At 35.6% G+C, this 12,085-nt stretch overlaps 1 protein-coding gene across 9 annotated transcripts in view; it reads left to right on the top strand.

Moving 5' to 3' along the window:
- The first annotated feature begins 3,050 nt into the window (after positions 1 to 3,050).
- CEP170 (centrosomal protein 170) overlaps positions 3,051 to 12,085 on the top strand; it is a 71,861-nt gene continuing 62,826 nt past the window's right edge. For all 9 annotated transcript variants that reach the window (XM_031060240.1, XM_031060231.1, XM_031060233.1 and 6 more), the window contains exons 1-3: positions 3,051 to 3,191; positions 8,081 to 8,170; positions 12,001 to 12,079. In XM_031060240.1, coding sequence (XP_030916100.1) covers positions 3,087 to 3,191; positions 8,081 to 8,170; positions 12,001 to 12,079 — 274 coding nt within the window. In that variant the 5' untranslated portion in view covers positions 3,051 to 3,086. The remainder of the gene's footprint in view (positions 3,192 to 8,080; positions 8,171 to 12,000; positions 12,080 to 12,085) is intronic.

Genomic DNA, 12,085 nt, shown 5'->3' with positions numbered 1-12,085 from the left:
TATTTTTTGTAAATACTGCATCTGAAAAGTGTAGTCTGTACTGGAGTAGAACTGGTCCATCTGGGACAATATCCTGTCAAGCATAAAGAAAGTCTAGGTAAGGAAGAGAGGTTTTTGGGTAGGACAGTGAAACCTGACTAGGGCATCCTCCCAGCCCCTAAAAATGCACAGTGCATGCACTTCCTGAGCTGTAAGTGGTGTCAGTGCATGTAGCAGGATTGATAATAAGCATTCATGAAAGAAAATAATTGCTTTTTGAACCCTGTGTAACCATAACATTTCATTGCAGGAGTATTGTGACCTAAATTTACTCTCTGTAAAGAGCCAGTTCTTGTGATGATTTTGCATCTGTCATAAAGTAATTTAATTTTCTATAGGAAAGGCAGTGAAGCATCTTTCATCCTTGTATTGTTCAGAACACTACAGCCAGAGTACTTGAGACAGCAGTTTATTCAAAACATTGCAAGCTTTCATGAACTTTTTAAAATGCAATGTAGCTGTCCACATATTTCTATATGACTAATAAGTGTGCAGTTCCATATCAAATTTTTGATGCACTTTTTTTGTTCTGATATTAAGCAACTGTTGCTACTGGATCTTCTTTTCAGCCAGTTCTGCTATGCAGATTGCAGCGTAGCTCTGATCAAAGGCATTGGTTTATTCTAAAGAATACTTTAAAATAAAATATGTATCTAGGTTGATGGTTTCTTGCTGTTGAGACAGGAACTGTTTCAAAAGAACAACTTTATTAAGTTCGATAGAACTGGTGATGGACTTTTAACTACAAATGTGCTGCCAAGCTGTGTGGCAGTGATTGCTTTGTATAATGCATTTTTAAAAATTATTTCACATAGCTTAATTTAATCTGTTTGTTGTCAGGCTTTATCATTTGTAGGAATTTTGAAGTGTTGGTTTGTTTTTCCCTAGCTCTAGTTGCTGACCTACTTGTCTGTTTTATAAATAAAAATAGTTTTCCTCTTTTACAGTCAGTCTACCTGTGTAAACTACAACATAGTTTTTACTAAGAAATTTTTCCAATTTTCAAATTTTTTCTGTATAATCTTGGAGACTTTCATATGAATTTCAAATTAGAGCAGGAAGGCCAAATGGTGCAAATGTAATTAGGATAAACAGATGGGATATTTTAGAAGGTAGTAAAATATAAACAGAGTGAGGAGCTCTGATACTGAGCAGCATGCTTGCTGTCAAACATCCAGTTAATTTACTTGTTAAAAGCTGGAATGTAGGCTGGCTGTTTGTGATACTTCCTTTTGCTTTCTTAAAGGGAACTGAAAAGTGTCATTTGATTGACCCAGTTTATCTTGTCATCTTGTCATAGATTAAATTGAAAATACAAATATTAATTTCCTTCAAAGGCACTGAATGATCCACTTTAATTGTTAAAACATGTATTTAGTAACTCCATCACTTTAAATTTTATTTCAGCAAGTTCCTATTGTAGATTAAATTTTAGTCTTTTTAGTTTCTAGGAATAAAATATGTTAGAGATGCTGTATTACTTCTGTTGAGTCAGATAACATTAAGTGGACATATGTTTCACTTGAATGTGTTGTGATAGAGCTGTGGAAAGATAATTCTCTTGTAAGTATTACTATAGAATACTGTTGCAATGCATATTTGCTTTATTATACAGTAGCTCTTTAGGACATTAAGTCATTCTAAATTCTTCCATGTGAATTGCATTACTTCTTTTCAAACAGGATTGGCAGCTCTGCTGGTACATTTTACCACCTTTTGACTGTTTTGTAAAAATCTGCTTTGTCATGTCACGTGCTGTTTTGACTTAAACTTCGTTATCTTTACATATTTTACTAATTTGTGGTATCTCCTTGATTGTAGTTTGACTGATGGCATAGTGCTTGCATTGTCATTTTATTCAGTGTTTCCTTTTTAGCCCTCATTTTGAGGACCTCACTGAATTCTTAGTATTTTTCAAGAGCATGCTCAAGTCCACTACAGACTTATGTCTACTTAGAGTACATTTGCTAACCTTGCAGAAATTCACTAATTGACATATAAATAGAAGAGAAATGGCAGCTATTTGGTACTGAGAGAAAAGCTGGCTGCTTGCTTTTGATTTTCTTTAGCTTCCCTTTCAATGAATACAGTGTGGTTATGAATGAATGAAATAATTGCTTTGGCTTGCATTTTCTTTAGGGGAGATTTGGAATACTCTTAAAGCTTTTTTCAACTGTTAGCCATTGAATTGCTCTGAAGAGAAATTTAACCATATTTTTGTTCAGTTTCAAGCAAATCATATTGTGTGAGGAAGTTTTCTGTAGAAGATTTTATCAATTTTTATGACATTTTAAATAGCTATGGGTTTTCTTTTCTGTTTTATGGAATGTGTTGGATCTTTTATTGATAAATAATGGTAAAGTTTTGTAGGAATGCTTCTTTTGGATTTCATACTTACAGATAATTTGTTCTAATTTGTTCATTTTGTTCTGCTTTGTTTGCAATACTAAATGCCCACTATTAAATTTCCAATAGATGTTTTATCCTGAAAAACTAAGATTAAATAAGAAGCAAAAGTTCCATTAATTTAAAGCTCCTTTGATTTGCTGCTGTACAAAGGACTTGAGCTTAAAATCAGAGGAGGTAGTTCTTTTTCACAGGAAAAGGTAATGACACACGTGCAAGTTACTTGCTGTATTTAGTGAATGTTTGCTACACTGTTTGTTGGTTGTGATAGTGAAGCATTATTGTAGCAATTATCTTGATAATCAGTGGTCAAATGCTAAAAGCTTTCTGACAGCTTGACATACAACTTTGGCATTAGCTAGCTGCTTGTTCCTTTTGGAGAAGGTTACTAATTAAATCTGCCTAGTTGCAAGGAGCAGAGCCTGAGAGTATGCAAATCTGAAGCCTCTCACTTCCTGTGATTGCTGGATTCAGTACATGCTATTGAGAATGCTGTATTTTCAGAGGCTTTTTGTATTCTGCTCACAGTGTTTGCTGAGCAGAAACTGTAGCTAAAAATAACTAAAATGAATTTCTCTGTCTCTTTCTTTCTCACTGCAGGATGACGTAGCTTTGCCAAGGATTTATCAGCTAAGCAGAAAATGAGCTTAACATCCTGGTTTTTGGTGAGCAGTGGAGGCACCCGACATAGGCTGCCACGAGAAATGATTTTTGTTGGAAGAGATGACTGTGAGCTGATGTTACAGGTAATTGCTTCAGCCTCCCATGTGCAGCTGCTCAAATCATGAACTTAATGCACCAGCTTCATGCATTCCTTTAGAAAAAGAAATTCCCCAGATGTTGGGGAGCAATTGTTTTGAAGAATCTTTTGTGTCCTTAGGAAAAAAAAATAGTTTAAATTTATTGCTGTCAATCGTGCAGTTACTGCTTAAGTACAGAGAATCACATTTTCTTCATATAAATCAAATGCAGAATGCAAGGATAGAAGATGAAATACATTTTGCAATATGACCAGCAAAGTAAGTAGACTGTGTTCCATAAAATGTGATAATGTTAAGAGAGCTGGATGCTTTTGAAAGGAGCCTTCTTTTTTCGGCAGCTTGTAATCTAATTTAGTCACATGATTTGATGTAATTCTATCCCCATGCCCTGATTGTGTTGTACAAAGGAAAATGAAATTTGTAGAGAAGAGTATTTCTCTGTCTCTGAAGAAGTTGAATGACAGAGTTTAAATAGAATTGAAAATACACAAGTCAAAATAGCTTGATCCTTCAGTAACTTCCTCAACTTTGAGGATGACTCTGTGTAGCTCTTAGATGTGTGTAGCTGTGTTGTTATGTAGCCATATTGCTTGCACTTTGCACTATTAAAGCTATAGTCCTCTGACCTGCCTTTTTCTAATTTTTTTTTTTAATGACTGTTGGTAGTATTTTGGGAAGTTTTTCTTACATTTTTGTTGTTTAGTGTAGAGCTCTTAAGAAGATTGAACTTCAAAACTAACATTCTCAACACTTCCTACCATTCAATAAAATACTTTGTTTTGGAGTTTTTGTTCCCAAAAGTTGTGTATGCAGCCATTATTGGCCAAATTAGAGTCTTACTTGCAAATGAGGTGCTTAGAGATGTAATCCTACATTTATTACTCAGAATGTAATCTCTCCAGTAAATTGCATTTGGTTCTCAGCCTCAGAAGGCATTGAGATATTTTATTGGTGATATTAGAAAGCACTTGACAGTACTCTTAATTTCTCTTTAAAAACAGATAGGATGATGGCTTGATAATTTATGTGGGAAGTATTTAAAAAACCCAAACAAACAAGTGCACAGATAAATCCACCAACATCCAAAACGACAACGAAAGAAAAGCAACCAAAAAGCCCCACCCCACCAGTTCCTGCCCAGTAGGTTATAATCCAAAAGTGCTTTCATTTTACTAGTAACTTGTTTTAGAGGACTGTTGTCGGTAAATAAGGGAACGTCTCCTTTCTTCTCTGCTATGCCATCCATAGTAGATCAGTCCTTAGAGTGAAACATTTATTCTTTTGTGTTACAGAGCTTGACCTTCAAAGGTAGTTGCCTCTGATTAATACTGTGAATAGATTTGAGTTATTTACAAACATTATTTGTTGTGTATTTACTTCAGAGTTAGTGAAAAAAATCAAGGGGCGTGGAGATTTCAAGAATATTCTTTTTAGCCTGCTGCTGTATTAGGTCTACATGCCAGCATGACTGTAACACCACACAGTGCTGCAGGGGGAGGAACCCACCAAGAGAGAAGCTAATAATGTGTTCTTGTTCTGTGTGTGTAACTCTTTGTGCAAGAAAGACCTTCCTCTCCACTCTTGACAACTTGGTTGTTCTCTTACTGCAAAGCATGTGGACAATGCATGATAAAGAAAGCAGAATTTAATGCTTTTATTCATAATTGCTTGACAGAAAACATATGATAAAAGCCTTAATGAAAAGAATTTTGACTCTGTTTCATGCTTGATATACCTCAGATCTCTACCTGTAAACACTTGTTGTTCTACACGGTTTAGTTCACATCTGGGAATACAGATCTGCCTTTTTTTGTAAATATGTTTAAAAAGTCTTCCTGTTTAGCTAACTGTTCCATTGCATCAGCCTGATTGTGGATAAACACTACATTTCCCTCTTCTTTAACCTTTATGGTTAGAAATCTTTTTGAATGTTATTGGAGAAATCATCTCCAGGAAAAAACATCTACATTATTTACAATATCAGAATTGTTTGGAAAGAAGAATGCATTTATTTTCTCAATATGCAGAAAATATTCTGTATTCTGAATATTTTCTTAGTAGTCTGGATTGAATTGAAGAGTATCTCTCTAAAATAACACCAGTTACAAATTTCTTTTGACTGAGGATGGAGTTTTCCTCTTCATATTTGTATGGCTTTTACAGCAGTTATTCTGTGATTCTTATTTCTGCAGACATATGTAAATCTTTGTACTGGATCTGGCTAGTTGGTAGGGTTTTTTTTTTATAGAAGCCATTATGGTACTGTTTTGGATTTGGGACCAGAACACTGTTGATAGCACACCACTCTTTTGGCTGTTGCTGAACAGTGTGTGTGCAGTTTGAAGGCATTCTCTCTCACTCTGCTCCTCCTACACACGCTTGACTGGGGGAAGGCACAAGATGTGGAGGAGGAGCACAAACGAGGACAGCTGACCCAAACTGACCAAAGGGATATTCTGTGACAAATAATGTGTTGTGCTTGGCAGTGCAATCTGAGGGAGGGGCTTTGGGGAAGATAGGTGCTGCTCAAAGACTGTCTGGGTACTGGGCTGCTTGTGTTAGGTGGGAAGTGATTGCCTTCTCATCACTTGATTTGTTTTACTTCTTCTTCCTTCTTCCTCTTTGCTGCTGAAACTTGACCCATGAGTTCTTTCCTTTTGCTCTTCCTGTTCTGTCCCACATCCCGCTTGTGCAGGCAGCAGAGAGTGAGTGAGCAGCTGTGTGGCTTTTAGCTGCCAGCCAGGGCACCACAGTCTTACAAAAAGGAATTTTAAAAACCCTTACATTTGAATGGAAGGCTGCAATAACAAAGCCAAAGGAAAAAAGGCATTCAAAAGACTTGCACTGTCTTTGCACCTGCAAAGATCAGCTGAAACTAATAAGGAGTCCAATTATATATAAGTAATTTGAACCTGAGCAGAACTGTGAAGTTCTGCAGAATTTCAAATGCTTCTGTAAAAACCACAGACTTGAGTAATCATTCTTAGCATTTCAGATGATGTGACACAGTATCATGACGCTTTGAGGATTTTTTCATGTCCTTTCTCTTTTAACTTATTTTTAATAGGATTTAGCACATAAAGATAATTAAATAAATTTTTAGTAATACAGTATGTATTTGAATAACAACATTGTGAGAAGTTAAAAATTTTTTTCAATAGCTTAGGTGAAAAAATATGGTAATTCTTGGTGCAGTGGTTCCACTTGAGTGTGGAAAAATGTAATGTGTGCTTGATATTGTAGGCTCAGCAGAACATGCACATCAGTGAATTTCATTGTATTGAGATTGTTTTCACTTGAGAGGTTACTAAGTTAGTAGAAAATGAACCGTGTTGCTGTGTCTTCACCTGCCATTAAAACACTTAACTGATGTAGTATATTAGTGCAGCTTATATTGGCAGGGAACTTGTTCATTTGTCTGTCTCTTCCTTATTCTCCACTTGGATATCATGCCCCCTCCCATTATACCCTTCAAAAATGCAGAGCAAAATAAAAAGTCTAAACATAAAATAGTAAGTATAAGCAGAAAAACATTGATCTCACTTCTTTGGGGAGAAAGCAAAGCAGTCATAAGATTAAATGGATGGGAAGAATGAGAAAGTAAATTAAAAATAAGGAAAATAATAGTAGCAAGTCTCAAGAAATGGAAAAGGAGTGAGGTGATAACTATGGGATTACAATAAGAGAAAACATCTCCTTAGGAGTACTGGTTGTGTGTTCTGATGCCTTGCACTGGCCAGTGCGCTTGGTAAGGCAGGACTCCTAGAACTGACAGACCACAAATGCTGGTACCCAGAAGTCATGGTAGTCTCAGACAGAAATGTGCATTCTCTGTGCAATACAGTCCTGAAAAATGGGTTGAGTAGCAAGGATAGAAGATGCAAACCTGAAATTAGGAGCTGTGATGGTGGAAGGAATGTGCTGCTGTGCAGTCATGTTGTGACAGTGCACTAGCAGAATTAAGAGCAAACATAAGATCAAGTGTGGGCTGATGGAAAGGATGAGCTGTGATCTCCTTTCTCTTGGGAGCTCTTGAAGATGTCCAGGTGCTGACCATATGTGTGCATGAAGGAGACACTTCCAGCCCCACCTCCCTTGCTTGCCATCAGCACCTCAGGCTGTAAACACTTGGCAAGGAGTGAGTGGTGAAAGAGGGACTTGGTTGTTAGGTAGCTGCTGTTCTTGGATGAAATAGTAGCCAGGATTGTTCCTCATCTGTGTGGTGATGTTTGGATGTGAAATAAAGAATTAATGAAAAAAAGAAATGGATACTGAAGTGCTTAAGGGAGGACTGAGAAAGTCAGAACTGATGGGAATAGTAATTAAGGAACTGCTCAGACATTTAGTGAAGAGGCTTTAGCTAATTGGTTCAGGAAATTGAGATCAAGGAGAAACACTTGGAATGCTTGTATACTACAGTAATTATCCCAGATGTGTGACAGGAAATGGAGTTAGAGAGAGAACAGCAACACCCCGGAATCACAGTAATGTCTTGAAAGATGCATGTAATGAAGGGGAGGGAGAGAGAGAGAGAGACTAAGAAATAAAGTGCAGATGATAATATTATATTAAACATCAGTGATCCTAGACTGAAAAAAAAAGTAAAACCTTTGGATGAGGTATATCTGGATCTGACTTATCATATTTAGGGAAACATTAAGAAAATCATTATTTTGAATTAAATTTAGGGTTCTGCTATGGGTACCTGGAGTTGGGTTAGATATTATCCTTTTTGTATGTGGGACTATCTTTTTTACGTAATTTGAATAAATGTGCTATGTAGAAAGAAAATAATCACACTGCTCTAAGAAATAGCCATAACCACCTCATGTGGTTTTCAAATACCTTATTTTCTTTTCTTTAATATATTTTAGTCACGGAGTGTGGACAAGCAACATGCTGTACTCAACTATGATGCCTCTACAGATGAACACTTGGTGAAGGATTTGGGCAGCTTGAATGGGGTAAGTTAACATCAGAAATAGATAGCTCTCCATAGTGTTCTGTATCTTTGTTTTGGGATTTCTTTGAGTCATTATTAATTATACATTAGTACCTTTTTAATGCACGTCTGGAGATGGGGGAACATTCAAAAGGAAAGTGTAGTCTTTGCAGGGGCTTTCCACTGCATGTTTTATAAAGGGCTGCTGTTAATTCCAGTAATAAGAGGGCTTTGGCAATAGGAAAAGCTCAAAACAATAGAAAGGAGTGTGTTACACTTACGTTTTTCAGAATTAAAAAAAAAGAATCTTGACTATAATATCTAAAAGCCCTGACATATTTCAATCTCTAAAATGTGCTATTATGATATGGATTTTATTTCACATGCTATTCCTTTTTCTTCTGGTACAATAGAGAAAACAATGTTAAACTGTATTTCTACTGTACATATGTGGAAAAAAATAATTATGCAATAACCATGTATGAAAATCAATTTAACTAATACTGTATTTGCATTTAGTTTTTCAGAATCATTTTTATTAAAAATCTCTATGAATAATTTGTGTCAAGTAATTGCAAACTAATACAGGAGAAATCCAAAGTTATGGGAAATGTAAAGGTTTGGATGACATTTTATGTTCTAAGGCTTTTCTAGGAAGTGCATATTCAGAATTCTAGCTAAGCATCACTTTTGATAAAAGTTTTTGATATTATAGCAAATTATTAAAAACATAGTAACTTTGTTATCATTTTGTAGCCCTTTAGATACTTCTTTATGACCTCTGTATTTGCAGTAGTTATGGTTGTTATTTTATAACATTAAGTGTTTGGCTCTGTTGTGAATATGTACAGAATAAAATCATGAGTTCATCTGTGACTGTCTATTTGAATAATACTTAGAAAGCTACTGATAGTGAATAGTTTTGTCAAGTGTTTAAATAAATAGAAGATGAACTCTCAAGTTACTACCTTTTGATCTTGAAGTGCATTTCAAAATAAAACTCTGTCACTGACTCTATTAGTTTTTCTGTATTTTAAGGTAACTAACTCAGCCTTCCAAAGAGTCAGTCTCAACTCCACGTGAAACCATTGAAGGGCTATATCCTTTGAACACTTGTAGACATACAAGGACTTTGGTCCTTAAATATTTAATATACCTCTATATTTTCAAAGTTGGTGTGCTGTTTCAAGGCAGTGATCAAAAATAAGTTGAGCACATAGACTTTTTTTGCTGAGACATTTGATTTTATTCCCTAGTTGTGTAATTCCTGTAGTCAGTAGGCATACATTCAGATTTTTGTTGCCTTGTCACAAAACTGGAATTGAATAGAAATATATGTTAAAAGGTCTTCATTCAACTCCTTTTTTTGCCTCTGATAAAGAGCTTTCAGTGATTTGCTTCACTTGATCTAATTCATTCTCAAGTTTGAGGTGAAGCTTCAGTTGCTTTAGAGCTGTTTACTCAGAGACATCAAAGGAACTCTTTCTTCACACTGTTTTGGGACAAGGAATATTAAATCTCAGGAGTTCAGTCCTTTCTCTTTGTCTTCACAGTGTTTTCCTTACTGTCACTTTCCCACTGTGCTTTTCTTTCATACCTCTGCTTACCTGGTTTCAGGTTAATGCAGAAAAAACATTATTTTTGTAACACCATACTTAATTGTGTGGCAGAACAATGGCTTAGTACCATATGGTGAACTAGGTAATAATTCTTATAGGCTAGCTGCTGTTTCCACTGGGAGAACTACCTCCCTAGCAGCCAAGTGCCTCTTCTAGTGCTTCAGCAGCTGCTACCCTGTCTTATTTTGCATCCTTCATCGAAAGATTTATTTTGCATCTCTCCTGTTGGTCCCATCTCTTTTGAGAACAGATACATACTTCTCTTAGTATAAAGTATTACTCCATTCCTGGTATAATGCACTTTAACCACGCATGATAACTCAGAGTTTAAGGGGAGGTGGCTAATACCAATATTTTGGTTTTGAGTGTTCTGAGTGTTATAATTTCACAAGCTGAACTATGATTGCACCTGATGCCCTAATGCCTGAATATTCTTATATGTGTGGTTGATTCACTCTCAGTTCAGTGAAAAGGTTACAGGAATCTTTTTCGTGGACTTCTAAATCTAGAAGTCTTTATCCTGGACACATAGGTTTGAAAAAAAAAAAAGGCAAAAGTAAATTTTAATCAGTTTTACATTAAGTAAAATTGTATTTCTGATAGTTTGTTGTGACTCATTCTGGACACTCCTGTTTTTCATTTTCCATACAAAAAAGATGAAGGAATTTCTCTTTTCTGAAGCAAATGCGTGCAGGTGCTAGTATGTAATTACTATTTCCCTAGTATCAGTAGAATTCAAGTGTGAACTTGTGAACTCAAAAACATACCAGAAGAAGTATTAACAATCCATGGCCCTGTTGAGTAACATTCTTCTCAGGAATATTTACAGGATAGCAAACTGATGTTTCAGGACTGGATTCTGAAAAGCTTAGCAAACTTTATGAAGGCTTAAAGACAGTTGTCTCTCACTATTTGAAGAATAAACTTTAGAAATCATGTGAATGGAGTTATTTAAAGGGGTAAAGGATTCTTTATTTACAGAGTAACTAGTTTTTTCAAGCTAGCTTTGTCTGGCATCCCAAAGCATGTGATGAGATTTTAAAGCTCCAGCGGCAGAGTAACCAAGACTTGGTTGTTTTATGCTGTCACTTCAGTCCTGAGCATGAGGCTGTCAGTGGACTGCACACACAGGTCACACACAGCCTTTGGAGTTCTCTACATTGGCTATGCTGTGTATGTTTATGAATTTCAGAACTCTGACCTGGGAGGAAAAATGCATGCATACATATAGACATAGATGTCTACAAGGTGGCCTGAATTCTGTAGGTTCACTGAAATTCAGAGTGCCTTGATGATAGTCTTCACAGAGGTTTATGCCCTGGACTCTCAAATGTTAAAGTGAAATAAATTTGCCTGAAACCTTATTGAAAGTTTCATGCTTACAAACCAGTGACTAGTTGTACCTTTTGTTCTTATTTCCCATGGAAGATATTTTCTACAAAGTAGGTAAACAGTTTTTAAAATAATGAAATAAACATTCTTTTCCTTTAGAAAAAGAAAATTAAATGGAAGATCCTCTTACTATTTTGGGGAAGGAGATTGTTTCTCTCTAACCACAATTCATTTAATACTAGACTCATGAGCAAAACAACAATTTAAATATTTAAATTTTTGACTTATTTAATTATTCAAGTTTTTCCAACTTCAGAGTGCTTATAAAATGGCATATTTCAACTGTTTCTTTCTTTAGAAACAGGTACATGTTGTAGAAGTTTTAAGTTAGAAGTAGGATGATCCTGTAGTGTTACAATATACTGAATTCTTACCGCTGATTTTTGGTGGTACTAAGATGCACAAACTTGGTCCATGTTTTCTTAAGTCCTTTGACAATGATTAGAAATAAACTGTCTCAGAACTCTCCTATCCGATGCTAGATGCGGTACAAATATGATGATAAGTCAATTCTGGCATTTAATTTGGATTGAAAAAAGCAAACTACAAGAAAAATAGTGGAGGTGCTAATTCAAGGGAACATTAATCAACACTTCCATGATATTCCTACCAAGATGAAACGTGCAAGGAATTTTTCAAAGCTAGTGTGCATCTTGGTAATGAACTGGTGTTTTACCTTCCTTTTGGCAGGGTTTGTTAAACAGCTGGCAATTTGAGCTTATAGTTTCCTTGTGCATCATCAGTAGAAAGTTTGTGGTGCTGAAGACTTTCTTACAGAATTATTTAATTTTGTTGTTTTGGAATTTAATGGTATTTCTTTCTGTCCTCATTTGTTCTGCAGACATTTGTGAATGATGTGAGGATTCCAGAACAGACATACATCACCCTGAAGTTAGAAGATAAATTGAGATTTGGATATGATATCC

The sequence above is a fragment of the Geospiza fortis genome, unplaced genomic scaffold (genome assembly GCF_000277835.1).
Source record: "Geospiza fortis unplaced genomic scaffold, GeoFor_1.0 scaffold41, whole genome shotgun sequence".
NCBI classification, from domain to species: Eukaryota; Metazoa; Chordata; class Aves; order Passeriformes; family Thraupidae; genus Geospiza; species Geospiza fortis.
This window is presented reverse-complemented; position numbering and strand designations above follow the sequence as displayed.